The following is a 17,188-nucleotide window of genomic DNA, read 5'->3' on the forward strand; positions in this document are numbered from 1 at the left end:
TTTAGATTTATATTTAGATTTAACATTTAGATTTAACATTTAGATTTAGATTTAGATTTAGATTTAACATTTAGATTTAGATTTAGCATTTAGATTTAACATTTAGGTGTAACATTTAATATTTAGATTTAACTATTTAAAATATTTCTAAGTTGACAAATATTGTTGTAAATGTGGTAAAAAGTGACCGTCAAAAATTCATACCAGTTTTTTAAACATTGTTTGAAGCTAAATGTGACAAAATGTTGCTGTTATTTTCAGCGTGAGCCGCTTTACAAACGGCGCCCCATATGTGAAACCCATGAGCTCACATGTGAAACGTAAAATTCCCATGTGAAACCTATAATCACATGTGAAACCTATAATCACATGTGAACCCCATGAGATCACATGTGAAACGTAAAATTCCCATGCGAGACCCATGGAATAACATTTGAAACCCATCAACAATCTATGTTAAACCTACACCCCATGTAAACCTGCAACTTCATGTGAAACCCATGTAAAAATCATTAAGCAATATACCACAGACAACGGTAGGCCTACCATGTTCTTTTGTAGGGCCTATAGCCATGTTTCCCAACATTAAAACAAATAATTCAAATTAAGCTTTTATTTCATTTCAAAATATGCAATACAAATTGAATGTTTAAAACAAAGCAAAACCAAATTAAAATTATACATTAAAAAAAAGCCTCTAAAACGATGATGTATAAGGGCGTGTGTGTGTGTATTGTGTGTTTGTGAACGTGTGTTGTCTCAGTCCTCTGTCTCCTTCAGCAGGCATCCTGTTTTGGGATAGAAAAACAATCAAAGATTAGGGCAGTGCAAACACTATCAGTCTATCCTGATAAACTAAAATTTTCTTTCTTTTCTTTCTGGATTTCAGGATTGTATCTGTTAATTTCAAGTGATGACTGGTCTATGTATATTGGCTGTAGCCAAATATATAAACAAGCAGATCCTACAGCATGCCCTCTAGAAGGTTCAAAGGATTACACATTTATTAGTATCTTTGTAGGTTGGTTGGTGTTTTAACGGCATGCCAGCCAAGGTTCCTTGGCATGTAAGTTGAAATGCTATAAAAGAGCAATAAAAAAAAAATAAAAAAACGTATATAAGGTCTTAAAAATTTCCTTTGGATAAAAACCTTAAAATGGATTTAGTGTCATCGGTATCTTAGCAATACCCAATCCTGTGCCCAATTATCAAGCATTTCTGAAGATCTTAATGAGTTGGTTCAATAAGTTCATAATGAGTTCATAATCGCATTAAGAACATGGATGTAAACGTGCTCTTATTCCCTAAAAGTGAAAGCAAAATGGTCCTAACTTTTGGCATCTGTCTCTTCATTAAAGTCTGCGTGAATCGGAAGTTGCAACCGACTTTATTTCAGTGTTGTGAAGCATTTCCAAGTGAAACGGAATATTGAACAGAGGGCAGGGTTTTACTTTAGCGCTCCTCCTCTCCATCTCTGCTCATAGCAGACTAACGGTTGGAAGGGAGGGTTAAGGATGTTCAAACCCAACTCGTCAAACAGACGTCATCAGAGAAGGGACGCCATTCCAGGGCGAAAGCAAATTTTCAGATTTTGATTAATGATTACCACGACAAACAATTTGTTTTCTGTGTATTAACTTAAACAGATTAATTGTTCACCTCAAGACAAAGTAATGTGCGCTAACAAAGTAAATAGGGTCCATTTTGATTTCATGATATACATTTTCTTTTAAGGCGGTGTTTGAAGCTGCTTTTGATTTTCACAGATGACTGTGTTGCTGTGTTCGGATCTAAAGACCGTTAGCTATTAAGCCTATATATTTTTAGTGATATTATTATTATTATTATTATTAATAATAATTTGTAATTGTATTGTTATTAGTCAGTCATTAAATGTTTTGTGAATATGCTATGGAAACAAAAAATGCTGGCGAACAGCAATGTCGTTTTCATCTTGGCTTAAACAACTGTATAAGAGTGATGCGTCTTTTTTATAAAAAGCACTATTGACAATTTGTGAATAGATCACAAAATAGACTGAGGAATAGACTGATGTTGGATCATCTGAAGATTACCTTTCTGCTCGTCTCCTCAGATCTTTTAACTTTTGTGCCATGCAGACCTTGATCTCAGTGCCTCCGATGTGTCTTTTTGACATGGTCTGTAAAGAAATGAGATTGATCATTTTAAAATTTGAAAACAAGTTTGGAATTAGCTGCCAAAGAGGCCCTAAATAATCCAATAATCCATACTGTGTAAAAAAGATGTCAATGATTCATCAAAAAGTGCAAAAGTATTATTTTCATTAGAGTATGACCTCTCTTTAAATTGGAGACGTGAAAAAGAACATTTTTGTGTGCTAAAGGAGTCATGAAATGGATAATCAAAATATTCTTGATATTTACACATTTAAGAGGTGAGATTAGAAAATGATCACATTTACAAACATTGGACATTTTTAGCGCAAAACACTTCACAAACTTTATGAACTCCAGGAACAAAGTATAAAATACTGAAACGGCATTTAAAGCATCAACGATTTAAAGTGCCAACGATTTCGATTTTGCAGCTGACCACTAAGGAGCGAATGTACAGTGAAGTGACAACGTGACATTAGGGGTGTCGAAATTAATCGTTTCAACGATGCATCGCGATGCAAACGAGGACGATTCGGTATCGGTATAGTAATAGACCATAACCAATTATAATGTACTGACACTTTTCTGACGTCATTTGTCGCGTACATGCTTTGTCGCGGTAGCACTGAGGGAGGCGAGACGCGAGTGTAAACGCAGCCATAGTGTACCTTTAATTAAAGTTGTATATTATTTCCATGAGGATAAAGATGTTTATGTCAGTGAGTAGTCAGTGTGAAACAAAGCAAAAGGCGATACATGTTTGAATGATCAAATTAAAATTGTTCACCCAAACATCTAAATTTTCACATCACTTTTTTTTTTGCAAAATGCAGTACAGGTGGAACTGTAAAACTGAAATGCTTACCCTCTTGCATTTGAAAGTTTAATTTTCGCAAACGCCTTATCTCCTTTTCCTTGGTTTTTCAGCCTCTCCTCAAGCTCCTTTACATCATTTTTGTAGTCTCTCTATCAGTGTAGAAAGAGGAGAGGTATACAAGAGAAAGAAAATAGATAAAGCCACTTGAAGTGCTGAAGAACTTTCTAGAATCTCAGATAGAGACAACTAATGAATTGTGTTTTGTTTTCTCTCACCATGTACTGCCTTATTTGGTGACATATGTATGAAAAATACACTTTTGCCAAATACTCCCCTCTTCAGTTACAAATTGTTCGCAATGCATTAAAACAGATCCTTTTAAATCCTGTGGAGTTTGTCTACTATGTTTGCAATTTTTGTGCGTTTTAAAAGTTGATAATATATTTGTTTCAAATGTACGGTTTGCAAAAGGGCATGTTACAGTCTCATGTTGCTTTAGATGGCTAAACTATGTCTTTTCCTCACAGATGTCACTGAACTCACAAACTGAACAACTGAATGTAGAAAACTCTCTTGCTTTTTTTTCCAGAGTGAAATCTTGCCAGATGAGTCTTTAACGCACCTTTGGTTTTGAATGTATGTAAATGCAGTGAAGTGTTCTGGTCACGTGCCAGTGTTTCATTAGATCTTGCTGTAGGAGAATTGACTGGCTTTTGTCAGAAAACTTGCAATGACGACAGAGCATCACTTTGGCCACACCCTGATGGAGAAATAAAAGTACAATTGATCACAAAAAATAAAAGTACAATTGATCACAAAATAATAATAATAATAATTTGACGCTTATAAAATAATTTAACATAACTATAATAGTTAGGCCTGTTTCCTTAAATTTGTGATGAAACCGGAGTTGCAACCAATTTTGCTTCTGTTATTTAATGAGCTTCCTCACCTCACCTGTGTTTCCCACTTCTCTGGCTGCAGCTTTCTTCAGAAATGTTGACATTTTGGAGCTTTCCTCTGTTGTAGAGGGATTATTTGTGTTGCTGCTGAAATCACAGAACAATTTTTATCAATATTTGTTTCAGCAATTTTTAAGCACTCCATGTAAGTGACGTCACCGATTAACAGTACGTTTACGTTAAATAAATTAGCTCACGTCCAAGCAAAATCTTTACAAAACTATCAAAACCTCTCATCTACACATAAGATGTGATTAAAGGCCCAAACTTTCATAAACAAAAGCTCAAGCTATAAAGTTAGCCTACCTCTTCTGAAAACGGTTGAGATAATAACGGACTTTTTCGAAGACACTAAACCATTTCTATAAAGTAAATATTCAACAGAAGCGTGTCAATTACAAGTAAGATAAGTGTCAAGAACAGTTGTGTGTATTATTTGTGTGATTTTAGAGGCTAAACTCACCTGAAAGCAGTGAAAACAACAGCGAGAGACTGAGTTTTGCTGACAGTTGCAGTAAACAGTTGCCGTTTCCATGGCAACTCATCTCCGCTCCAGTGTTTGAACTTGAAGGCGGCTCGAGTGTTCACGCGCACGCACATTAAAACGCGTCAAAGTCACACAGCATTTACAAACATAAACATCTAGAATAAGAACCTTACTTGAATAAAAATCTCATTATTAAATCATGAATTTAAAACTCATTTTGAAGTTCTATGACCCATTCATAGGTGCAAATTACCACTACTGCACGTGATAGTATTAGTGGGACAATTGTGGCTTTTTTATCATTTCAAATTTTTTTATTGTTGTTTTTACGAACACTCAAGCCCCATATTTCATTTGAACGCGTGCTAAAAATGCTCATAGGCAGTATTTTTTTTATACCACCAACACTTTGCTTTTGATATTGCTACAGCTATTAGGTCAGTTTCACCATTTTTTTTTTAATTCTGTGCTTTCAGATTCTTTTTAACTGTAAAAAATAAATTAAAACAAATATACATTTATAAATTAAAGATGTCCTGTAAGCGCTCAGAAACACGTGGACCGACTATCGGCTTGCCACCGGTGTGTTTCAATTAAAAATATTTGACACACATTTTCATTATAAAATGGATATTCAATAATCCATATTCACCTTTCAGATTTCACTTCCAAAATATTCATTCTGTTTAAACAATACAACCTATAATATTCGACAGGAAATTTTCGGTCCATTTCGGTTCATTTCCATTTCATTTTCGGTTCATTTCGGTCCAATTTTTAAATATATATATTTTGGAGAACTTGGATAAAGGAGAAGAGGAGAAAAGTAGTAAAGTGGCCTTTGCTTACCGCCTAGACCGATTCTGCTTTGGCTTTTTTCTAAGCATCTACATACTTTATGTCATAGTCATTATTAGCATCACCCGGACAGATATTTGTAAGGTTAATAATCTAAACTTCTGGGATAATTCTAACCAAGGAGATGACAACTTTGACTACTCGGACACAGACACGACCTCCATCACTTTGCTGTAGTTTGAACAGAACCTCTCAGATCTGCTCTGTTTGCTGCACGTCATCTGTAGAAAACTGGCAATGATCAGAATAAGTTCATATATTATGCATTTAAAAACCTTGGGGATGAATGAAAACAAGGCAAACCACACAAGATAGCAAAACTTGTAATTCTATAAGTAAACTTAGTGCTTGCTGTATGAGATGAGATGCCAAACCACTATATTCAAAGATAGAAGCATGAATTGTAAACAATAATACAAATATATTATTTTGATGATCTCCTCTTAAAACTATTATTAATGTGTCTTAATCTAAACTGGCATGAGGAAATAGTGTCATATGTGACTACATAATGTACTAATGATGTAATTAAAATCTAAATTGTATGTTGTGGATGATTTATCAGTGCATGTTATTCCAAATAAATGACAGAATTGCTAAAAGAAGATCTGTTAGTGTCTTTAATTATATAAAGCAGTCTCTCTTAAAATCGGCCCACATTTCTCGTGACTTGTGTGCTGTTATGACCCTGGTTTCTGGTGGGCTGTTAGAAGTAATTGTCTTAACGTCTGAGGACATTATTCCTATCCCAACCACAGCTTTATCAAGCTAGTTCACAGTCCATATATATATATATATATATATATATATATATATATATATATATATATATATATATATATATATATATATATATATATATATATATATATATATATATAATTGACTATTTAACCATAATTTCACTGTATATCATTAAGTTGACATTAAGCACTCTGGACAGAACATGCTTGAGGCGAAATCTAATGTACACAACTCTCCAATGAGTATGTTTTCTTATAGAGGAAAGCATGTGTAATCTGAGAAGATTGATTGTTGTTGACAGCTGTCATAACACGATTAAATGCACTATTGTTCCCTTCATTATCATCACACACAGGAAAAACACTCACTGACATAAAGAGTTAGCAAATATCAATCACCTGTTCTGATCTGTCCTGTGAATCGGCTCTGTTTGGAGGAAACGGCTGCTTGGCTGGACTTGGATGTGGCCAAATGAGCCATTATTGGCATTTACAGTGAAAGCTTGATTCACCCTTGAGTCGGTCCAAACTTGAGACTTTCTTTTGGACACACAAACAGAATTTTTTAAAGAATCAACTAGTGTTTTTTCCCCTCTTGCAGTTATAATGAATAGGGACATATTTTCTCCTTGTGCATTCAGAGGGAGGCATACACCATTTTTTTTTAGTTGAAATATTCCTTTAACAGAGACCTGAAACTACTATAAAACAGTGTATAAATTAAGATTAAGAATATGCACAGCAAAATCACAAGTCTTAAATTAACTCTGCTCAGAGTACATATGGTCCCACTCTACAAAATGTTGAAGTAGCACTGAATCAATTTAACTGAGTTAAAGTTAATGAGATAATTAAGTGATTATGATTGAGAATTAGTGATGAACACCTGCTGTTAACAAGCAGAATCGCTGAAGGAAAGAGAAACACAAGAACTACAACTGACTTCAACCACAGCCTTAGATCAAATCAACTGAAGAGAAAAGAAGACATTAAATCTGTGAAGATCTCAGCAGAGGAGGATTAAACAACTCCACAAACAGTGTTCCAGTTTCACATATTATTAACCAGATCGGCTTTATTTCTTTCAGATGTCCACAGAAGGTCTTATTGAGTGTTAACCGAGGTTTAGATATTGATGTTTTATCGAAAATGTTTGGTCACCATTATTGTGATCAGTGTCTGATTTAGTTGGTCAGTTTGACTTTTGACTGTGGTCTTTCTAATAGTGTTTATCAAAGCACATAATTTGTTACAAAGAGAACCAGGAACAAAGATGGCCAGGTGACAATAATTTTCAGCATCACAAAGAAGAATAAAGCACTAATCTTATCCCTGACCAAAAGTGGTTATTTATTTTTAATTGCTTATATTCAACTAAAATACTTTATTGCAACAGATCAAGGCAAGGCAAGGCAAGGCAAGTTTATTTATATAGCACATTTCATACACAGTGGCAATTCAAAGTGCTTTACATAGAAGAAATTAAAATAATAAAAAGAAATAAGAATAATTAAAACAGTTTAGAAAAATAAAAAATAAAATACAGTACAGTACAAACAGTCGGACGAACATTGGCACAGTGCTCATTCATTAAATGCATAGTTAAACAGAAGTGTTTTGAGTCTGGATTTGAATGTGACTACTGTAGGAGCACGTCTGATCTCCTCTGGAAGCTGGTTCCAGCTGCGGCTGGCATAATAGCTAAAAGCGGACTCGCCATGCTTAGAGTGAACCCTTGGTATTTCTAGCTGATATGATGGGAAAAACCATGGGTTGACAAAAATATTCGTGCTGCAGTGAACAAACGCACGGAGACATACAACGCTGGTCTTCTGTCAGGGAATATGAGCGATTACAAATCAGCGTGCTATGCTCTTCGCCACGCAGTAAAAGACGCCAAACTCCGCTACAGGGATCGTGTGGAGTCTCACTTCCAACTAAATGACTCCCGACGCATGTGGCAGGGACTGAGGACCATCTGCACCTTCGGAACCAATTCCTCCACAGAGGTGAGAGCAGATCCGTCGCTGGCTGATGAGTTAAACTCTTTCTTTGCTTGCTTTGATTGCAATCGCGGAAGCGCAACTCTGCCTCTCGGCGCGCATGAAAGCCAGAGCGGCGACAACCCTGCAATCACCGTGTCGGAGGACGAGGTTAGGCGGGCGCTAAAGCGAGTGAATGTCAGGAAAGCAGCCGGTCCTGATGGCATCTCTGGTCGCGTTCTGAGGTGCTGTGCTGACCAGCTCGCTGGATTGTTTACATCTATCTTCAACGAGTCCCTTGCTACCTCCGTGGTCCCCTCATCTTTTAAAAAATCTGTCATCATTCCTGTGCCGAAGAACAATAAACCCTTATGCCTGAATGACTATCGTCCAATCGCCCTCACATCTACAGTCATGAAGATATTTGAGAGACTGGTAAAAAACAACATCTGCTCCTTCATACCTGATACACTGGACCCTCTTCAGTTTGCCTATCGGCCAAACAGATCTACTGAGGATGCCATCTCTCACGTCCTACACTCCTCCCTCACTCACATCGACAGCAAAAATGGGAACTATGCAAGGCTGCTTTTCATCGACTACAGCTCAGCCTTTAACACTATAATTCCCAGCAAATTAACTTCCAAACTCCTAAATCTGGGTCTGAATTCTTCCCTCTGCAAGTGGATTCAGGACTTTCTTTCATATAGACCCCAGGTAGTGAAAGTAGGCCGGTTCACCTCCGACTCCATCACCCTGAGCGTAGGAGCACCACAGGGCTGCGTTCTGAGTCCCCTACTTTACTCTCTCTACACACATGATTGTGTGGCTTCTCACAGCTCCACTTCTATTGTCAAATTCGCTGACGACACAGTGGTTCTGGGCCTTATCTCCAACAACAACGAGACTGCATACATGGAAGAGGTTGAAAAATTAACATCTTGGTGCCAGGACAACTGTCTCTCTCTGAATGTGACCAAAACCAAAGAGCTGATTGTGGACTTCAGAAAGAGACAGCAGGCCTTTACTCCTCTCATGATCAGTGGGACACCTGTGGAGAAGGTGAGCAGCTACAAGTACCTCGGTGTGAACATCTCTGAGGATCTTACTTGGACTTCTCACATCCATACACACGTGAAGAAAGCAAGGCAAAGACTATACCATCTGAGACAGCTGAGAAAATTTAAGGTATCACCAACGATCCTAAAAACGTTCTATACAGGGGCCATAGAAAGCGTTTTAGCTCAGTGTATCACAGTGTGGTATGGGAATAGCTCTAGTCACGACTGTAAAGCACTTCAGAGAGTTGTGCGCATCTCTGGGTCCTCTCTTCCACCCCTGCAAGACATCTACCATAAACGCTGCAAGAGTCGAGCCAACAAAATTATTAAAGACTTCAACCACCCACATAACTGTCCCTTCAATTTGCTGCCATCTGGTAAGCGCTACCGCAGTGTGAGGTCTAAAACAGAGAGACTTAGGAGAAGCTTCTTCCCCCAGGCCATTAGGCTCCTAAACTTGGTCTCTTAACATCGTCTGTACTCTGAACATTGATACCTGCACTCAGCACATTAATATCTGCACTCTGCACTAACTGCTCTTTATTGTAATGCAGCTACAAAACTGCATCTTCTTGCACTTTACATTGCTGCCATGTAACCCTCGTTACTATTTGTTTATATACTAATATTTATTTTTGTAAATATTCTCTGTTTAGCATACAGATTTTTTATTATTAGAATATGTTATCTTTATATTGCTTATATTGTTAATTATTTCTTAGTGTTTTATAATATTGCACTATCTTGGAGTTGACCCTATTTACATTTCACTATTGGTTGTATATTCTGTATATAACTGTGTATGTGACAAATAATAAAATCTTGAATCTTGAATCTTCTTGAATGATCCTAATGATCTGAGTAATCTGTTGGGTTTATATTCTGTGAGCATATCTGCAATGTATTGAGGTCCTAGGCCATTGAATGATTTATATACCAGTAATAATACTTTAAAATCAATCCTAAATTTAACTGGGAGCCAGTGTAAAGACCTGAGGACTGGTGTGATATGTTCATATTTTCTGGTTCTGCTCAGAATCCTGGCGGCAGCGTTCTGTATGAGCTGCAACTGTCTTATGGTTTTTTTGGGAAGGCCAGTGAGGAGTCCATTACAATAATCCACCCTGCTGGTGATGAAAGCATGAACAAGTTTCTCTAAGTCTTGTCTGGAAACAAAGCATCTAATTCTTGCAATATTTTTTAGATGATAGTATGCTGATTTAGTTATTGCTTTGACATGACTACTGAAACTAAGGTCTGACTCTAGTGTCACACCAAGATTCCTGACTTGATGTTTAGTTGTTTGACCCCTAGAGTGAAGGTATGCGTTCACCTTGAGAACTTCATCTTTGTTTCCAAATGCAATGACTTCAGTTTTGTCTTTGTTTAACTGAAGTTTAACTAGTTCCATATTAAAAGCATGGATGCAGTCTTTGTAGATGTTATAATGGACTACAAGTTTTGTCTTCCGCCACATGCGCTCTGCTTTTCTGCATTGTCTTTTCATATTTTGCACTGCTGTTGAGTTTCTCCAAGGTGCTTTTTGTCTGCCACTCTTCTTCCTGACTTTAACAGGAGCAATATCATCAATTACAGTTTTAACTTTTGAGTTAAAGGAATCAAGGAGAAAATCAACAGAGTCTGCAGATATGCTTGGTGTTAAGGATATAGCCTTCATAAATAGTACACTAGTGTTCTCATTTAAGCATCTCTTCTTGACAGACACAGATCTAGCTTCAGTGGCAGGAGAGATCAATATATCAAAGAAAATACAGAAATGATCAGACAGTGCTACATCCTTAATAACAATCGATGAAATGTTTAGACCCTTACTGATGAGTAAATCTAGAGTGTGTCCACGATTGTGTGTGGGTCCATGTACATTAAGGTGGCCCTTATTTTTCAAGTTTTGATTTATAAATGTCTGACCCCCTCAAGCTCAAGTTGTTCCAATACATGAAAAAATAATTCAGGCAAAATATGAGCTCATTTGAACAATATTTAGAGGTGGCTCGATGACGTTGAAATTTTGTATAATCAGTTATTATGCTCAATTTGTGATAATTACCACTTGCCTAATTTTATCTAAACTATTTAAATTACATACTTGCTTATTTAATGGCAATTCTGAATTTACACCTATTTTGCACAAAATATATTCTATGCATTTCTTGAAGAAGCATAAATTGTGTTAACGACGGGCTAACGAAGCCACTTTCACAGAAATGTGTGGTGTTAAGAAACTCTGAACTATTGACTTTGAACTGTGCAAACTTAGTCCAGGCAAAGTAGCGTTTTACGACAGACTAACTGTAAAATAATGCAGCTTAGATCATTTCTATGAGGTGTCCAGAACAACATACTAAGTCCTAAGAAATCCTAGTTGAGGAAATATGTTAAATTCTCACCAATCCAAGATGTGTGCCAATAAGGCCAGGCAACAATACACCCCAATGGGGTTATTTTTTCTTTACTCCTATCAAAATGAAACTTTACACAATGAAAGTACCCACCAGGGGTATACTATAACCCCCACTGGTATAGTCTTCAGGGTCGGTAACAACAGGTAACAACAACATGGGGAGGTTTCTTTTTGATTTTTTTTTTTTTTTTTTTTTTTAACTAACCTAGATATTGCTGTTGCTAGCTTCTCATAACAACTGCAAAGCTACTTTACAAACGGTGGAAGTCTGATGTGTGGCCCGCCTGGTCTGAAATACTTGCTAACTACAAAAAGAGAAGCAGTTTTGGTGTCTGGCAAAATTATTTTAAAGAGCTGTAATGGAAAGTGTGTCTATCTGGTTTTTCATCTGTCTTCTGTGTGAGAGTGAATCGTTTAGTTGGTAAGAATGACTTCTGCCTGTAATCTCGTAATCTTACCAACAATACCAATCATTTGTAAATATACCAGCCCAAAATTTAATCTCACCACATAACTAATGACTAAGATGGCTATTCTGACTTTCTTCTGATGTTATCTGTGGGGGAATGTCATTAGGTAAGGCTTGTTCGCAAAAAAAAAAAAAAGAAAAAAAAAAAGAATTTAGAAAGCAACTGGAGGCAAGATTGTGCAATCAATTCTTAAGGTCAATATAAGTCTTTTTGTGGCAAGTGACCCAGGTAAGTGTGGCAAGTGACTTCAAATTTATCGTGTTTATGCATAAGTTAACTTACTGAATGGACATGAATGTGTTAGTTATTTGGCCCCTGTTTTTTCTACTTGTGACTGTTTTCTTGGCCATAAGTCAATTAGGCCTAGTGTTGAGCTCATTTGCATATTTAAAATAGATTTTTCAAAGAAACTTGTAAAACAAAAATGTTACTTTTCATGTACACTTTCACTGTGTAAAGTTTTATTGTGGTAGAAGTAAAGGAAAAAATTAAGCCTATGCGGGTGTATTTTGGGTAGCCTATATTTGATTAGTGTGTTGCTCATTTGCATATTCAAATTCATTTTCAAAGAAACTTGTAATACAAAAAAATTGACTCTTCATGGGTACTTTCATTGTGTAAAATTTCATTTTGATAGGAGTAAAGGAAAAAAATAGCCCCATTGGGGTGTATCATCTCGGATGGATGAGAATTTAACATATTTCCTCAACTAGGATTTCTTAGGACTTTTAGTATGTTTTTCTGGACACCTCATAGAAATGATCTAAGCTGCAAAAAATTATTTTACAATTAGTTCTATTTTTGGCTCCAAAATTAGTTACTTTGCCTGGACTAAATGTGAAAAGATGCGTATCATCAGTTATCTTACAATAGTCAAATGTATGTTGTGTAAGATATATTTGGTTAAATAATTAATATAGTACTCACGTTGAACTGTGATCAAGTAATAGGCTATGTGATTTGATGCATTCTGCAAACTGTGTATAGTATTGAATACAATGCTCAATGCTAAACGTTTTAGAATTAAGAATTTTGCTGACTTGTAGAATTGCCTACAAAAACAGCGAACTTTGATGTGCTTGAGCTACCTCTAAATATTAATATTTTTGCCCCATTTTTTTTCTGGGGTGTTTTTAGCATAAATGGAACAAATCTAGCGGGTCAGGCTGCAGAAAAACGGAAAAAAAATGTTTTCGTACATTTAAGGGCCACCCTAATGTACATGCTGAGTCAGATCAAAAGTTTTTAAAACAGTATTGATTTCTTTTGCCATATTGGTTTCTGCATTATCTATGTGGATGTTTAAATCTCCAGCAATGGCAAAACAGTCAAACTCTGAGGTAATTGTTGATAACAGTTCTGTAAAGTCCTCAGCAAAGGCTGGAGAGTATTTTGGAGGCCTGTAAATAATGATAAGTAAAATGCGTGGAGCACCTTTTAACACAATACCCAGATATTCGAAAGACAAGTAATTCCCAAATGATATTTGCTTACATTGATAGATATCTTTAAAAAGAGCAGCTAGACCCCCACCTCTCTTAACAGCTCTGCAGACACTCATAAAAGTAAAGTTCGGGGGGCTGCTTCATTGAGGATTGTTGCACTGCAGCTGTCTTCTAGCCAGGTTTCATTCAGAAGCATAAAATCCAGATTGTTTGTGGTTATTAAGTCGTTGACTAGAAGTGATTTATTTTTAAGTGAGCGGATGTTAAAGAGTGCTAACTTAACAGACTTACTTTTCCCCACATCAATCTTACTTTGACGTGTAAGAGGCACCAGATTAGTTAGGTTTGCTACACGGCTATTGAAGGCCTTAGACTTTCTATCTTGTAATAGAACAGCAATAGAGAAAGATACAGGCACACTGGGTTCCCGTTTGTTCTGTAAACATTTGAGAAAGTTACTGTTATCAAAACGGGGACCCGACACATATCACTGAGAGCTGGTATCAGTTGTTTTTGGTTCACCTCGAGCTGATGGAGGAGGGTGTGGGCCCTGGCGTTGTGGCAGAGGCCGAAGAGCTCTCACAGAAGGAGGGGGAGGGCGAGCTGGGCCCGCAGGCTTGGGTGGTAATGGTGCCTGTCTTTTTTTTGGTTGGTATCTGGGGGCTCGCAGCAAAAGAGTGGGATAGTCTGGTTCCAGCATGCACTAGTTCTTCCATTTTCTGTGAGAAGCACAGAAGTGGCGATGCTGATGCTGGGGAGAGGGAGAAAGTGTCTGGTGAAAGGGCCTGTTGGTCTGGTGTTATCGGAGGCTGTAATATGCTGTCCTGGCTTCCCTGGCTGTTTTCCAGGAAGTCGTCCTTGGGTGTTGAATCTTCAAGCAGTTCTGATATGTCTGTCTGTGGTGAGCTCTGTTGGCAGAGCTCAGCTGAGATTGTGTCCGTGAGCAGAGGTTGTTGTGGCGGAGTGGTGTTATCATGTCCATTTTGCTGCTGAAGTGAAGTCCCGTCGTCATTCATACTGTGTCCAGGTGTGTGTGTGCCGTTCAGATTGAGTGGATTGGCACACACTGCAGAAGGATGATTGAGGGAGAAGTAGATATTGTCCTTTAACACTCTTGAACCAAGTTTGTTTGGGTGATGGCCATCCCGATGAAACAGTTGTCTCTGACTCCAGAAAAGATTGAAATTGTCAATGAAGTTCACTGCTTTTATATTGCAGGTTTTTTGCAGCCACGTATTAAGCCCAAGCAACCGTGAAAACCTGTTTGTTCCTCTTGCTGGGAGTGGTCCACTGATGAATGTTTGAACTTTCAGTCTTTTAAGTGTTTCAAAAAGTTCATTGAAATCCTTCTTAAGGAGTTCTGACTGCTCTTTATGAATATCATTCTTCCCCACATGAATGATGAGTCGATTTGCAGTCTTATGTTTCATCAGAATGTTCTGAAGTTCCCTGTTTACATCAGAAGTTGTTGCTTGTGGAAGGCAGCATGTAGTTGTATCCCTGCCGCTAATGTTTCTGATTATGGAGTCCCCCACTATCAGAGTCCTGGGCTCGGCTGCGCTCTGAGCTGAGTGCCGCTGTCTGCTCGACCTTGAGCGCCAGTTAGCATCAGTGTTAGCCACTGGCCCATTCAGTCTGTGTTCGATCACATTCATCACATTTGGGGATTCCTCATTTACATTCATTAGCACTTCAAATCTGTTCTCAAGATGTATAGGCGGTGGTGGGAGACCAGTGTTTGCAATCCTTGTCAGAGCTGTATCTGGGGTAGAGGATGCTACTGCGGCAATATGTGATGCTCGTGACAATCTGATGTCTCGAGTGCCTTTGGGTCTAGCTCCCTGTGTGTGCCATCGATTAGTAAGTCGATCGGCTTGTTTCTCTACCTGTCGAGGAGCACTAGTTTCATGGGACTCACCGGAATGCTGAGGGTGTCCATGACGAAGCTCTGTTGTGTGTTCCGTCTGGTTTGGTGGTCCCGTAAGTAACTTTGTTTCAAGAACTGCAATCCTTTGTAAAAGTCTGTGGCAGTTAGTGCAGCAAGTAGATTTCAGAAGAGGCATTTTCTCTCTTATACTTGTGAGTGTAGGCAGTTGTGTTTTCCTTTCCCGGAATATAAGCTGGTTGGGTAAAAGAATTCTCAGTTTTTGTAGTAATCCAAACTTTGTCGTCTGAGCACTGTGCTGATTTGCTGAAGTTAAAATTAGGTGATAAAAGGAAATAAAATAAAGGAAATAAAATATATAAAAAAATAGGAGATAAAATGTAAAAGCGATAGAGCAAAGCGCGGAGCAGTAAGCAAGAGCGTCCGAACAGTAGCTGAGCAGGAAGTGACATTCTCAGACATTCTGAATGTGATTTTTTTTTAAAGATTATGGGAAAGAAAATCTTTAGACACACAGACATCAAGAATCAGCATATGAATCTCAACAAAGGTGACATGTTTTATGCTGCAATGCATGCTTGGAGCCACCATAGTATAAAACTCTTGGCTCCCAGCATGCATTGCGGCATGAAGCATGTCACCATTGTTGAGATTCATATGTTGATTCTTGATGTCTGTGTGTGTTTTTAAAAAATAATTTGCCAATATCTATTTAAAAATCTAAGTTCAGAGTGTCTGGTCTGTTGCAAGAAAGTATTGTTGTTGAATACAGTATATTAAAACAAATAATCACTTTTGGTCAGGGATAAAAGCTACAGCACCTGATCATCTTTGTTTCTGGCTTCCTTTGCAACAAATTATGTATTTTGTTAAACACAGTTTTACAAAGACCACAAACTTACATAAAAAGTCAAGAGTCAAACTGCCCAGCTAAAAGAAACACTGAACACCATAATGGTAAACATTTTTAATAAATCAACAACTAAAACTCTATTAATTCTCTATAAGAACTAGCAGATGAATGGCAGAAATAAAGTCAAAATGTTTATTAATAAGTGAAGCTGGTAATGCTGTGGAGTTGTTTAATACTCTGCTGAGATCTTCAGAGATTTAGGGTACGTTTACACGACAACGATATGCTTAAAATGGAGAAGTTTTTCCTTTGAGTTTTCCGCGAACAGGCAACACCATTGTCAAAACAATCCCCATTCACATGGATCCACGAAAACGACTAAAAACGCTGTATTCTGCTGCCAGGCCAGTAGATAGCGATGAAACACTATAGACTGAACACGTAATACGCATGTGCATGATGTCATCGGAGATTCTTCAGAGATTCACGTTTTTGTTGTTTACACGGAGGCCGTTTTCAAAAATGTGCACTTTGAAACCGTTTTCAAAAGTTTGTGTGTTCTTTGTGTGTTCAGTCACCCAAAATGCCGTTATCGTGTTTAACGAACGTCCAAAACGCATAAAAAGTTTTTAGTTGAAAATGGTGTCGTGTAAACAGCCCCTTAATGTCTTCTTTTATCTTCAGTTGATTTCATCTGAAGTCAGTTGTAGTTCTTGTGTTTCTCTTTTTTTTGTTCTTGTTGTTCCTCTTTCCTTCAGTGATTCTCCTTGTTAAAAGCAGGTGTTCATCACTAATGCTCAACACATAATTAATCACTTAATTATCTCATTAACTTTAACTCTGATTCAGAGTTACTTCAACACTCTTTAGACGGGGCCATATGTACTCTGAGCAGAGATAATTTAACTCTGGGGATTTTGCTGTCTAGCATAATTAAACCGCACCATTGCTAATTTGCAAAAGGATATTTATTTTAAATGTATCCAGCATGCATAAACCTAAAGTTTGCAAAGTTGATCATACTTCACATGGATATAGATTAGCTTTGTGCATAATGTTTAAACT

General features: G+C 37.3%; 1 protein-coding gene across 1 annotated transcript; it reads right to left on the reverse strand.

Annotated features, from left to right (window-relative positions):
- Positions 1-615: 615 nt before the first annotated feature.
- LOC311066733 (uncharacterized protein) lies at positions 616-4,433 on the reverse strand. Its single transcript, XM_084088063.1, has 6 exons — positions 4,381-4,433; positions 4,224-4,279; positions 3,908-4,004; positions 3,578-3,715; positions 3,004-3,104; positions 616-788 (listed from the first exon to the last, which is right to left on the reverse strand). The coding sequence occupies exons 3-6, from the start codon at positions 3,959-3,961 to the stop codon at positions 698-700; spliced, it is 384 nt and encodes a 127-aa protein (XP_083944189.1). The 5' UTR covers positions 3,962-4,004; positions 4,224-4,279; positions 4,381-4,433; the 3' UTR covers positions 616-697.
- Between the last annotated feature and the right edge of the window lie 12,755 nt (positions 4,434-17,188).

Source organism: Abramis brama (genome assembly GCF_963993115.1).
Source record: "Abramis brama genome assembly, chromosome: 1".
In the NCBI taxonomy this organism is placed as follows: Eukaryota; Metazoa; Chordata; class Actinopteri; order Cypriniformes; family Leuciscidae; genus Abramis; species Abramis brama.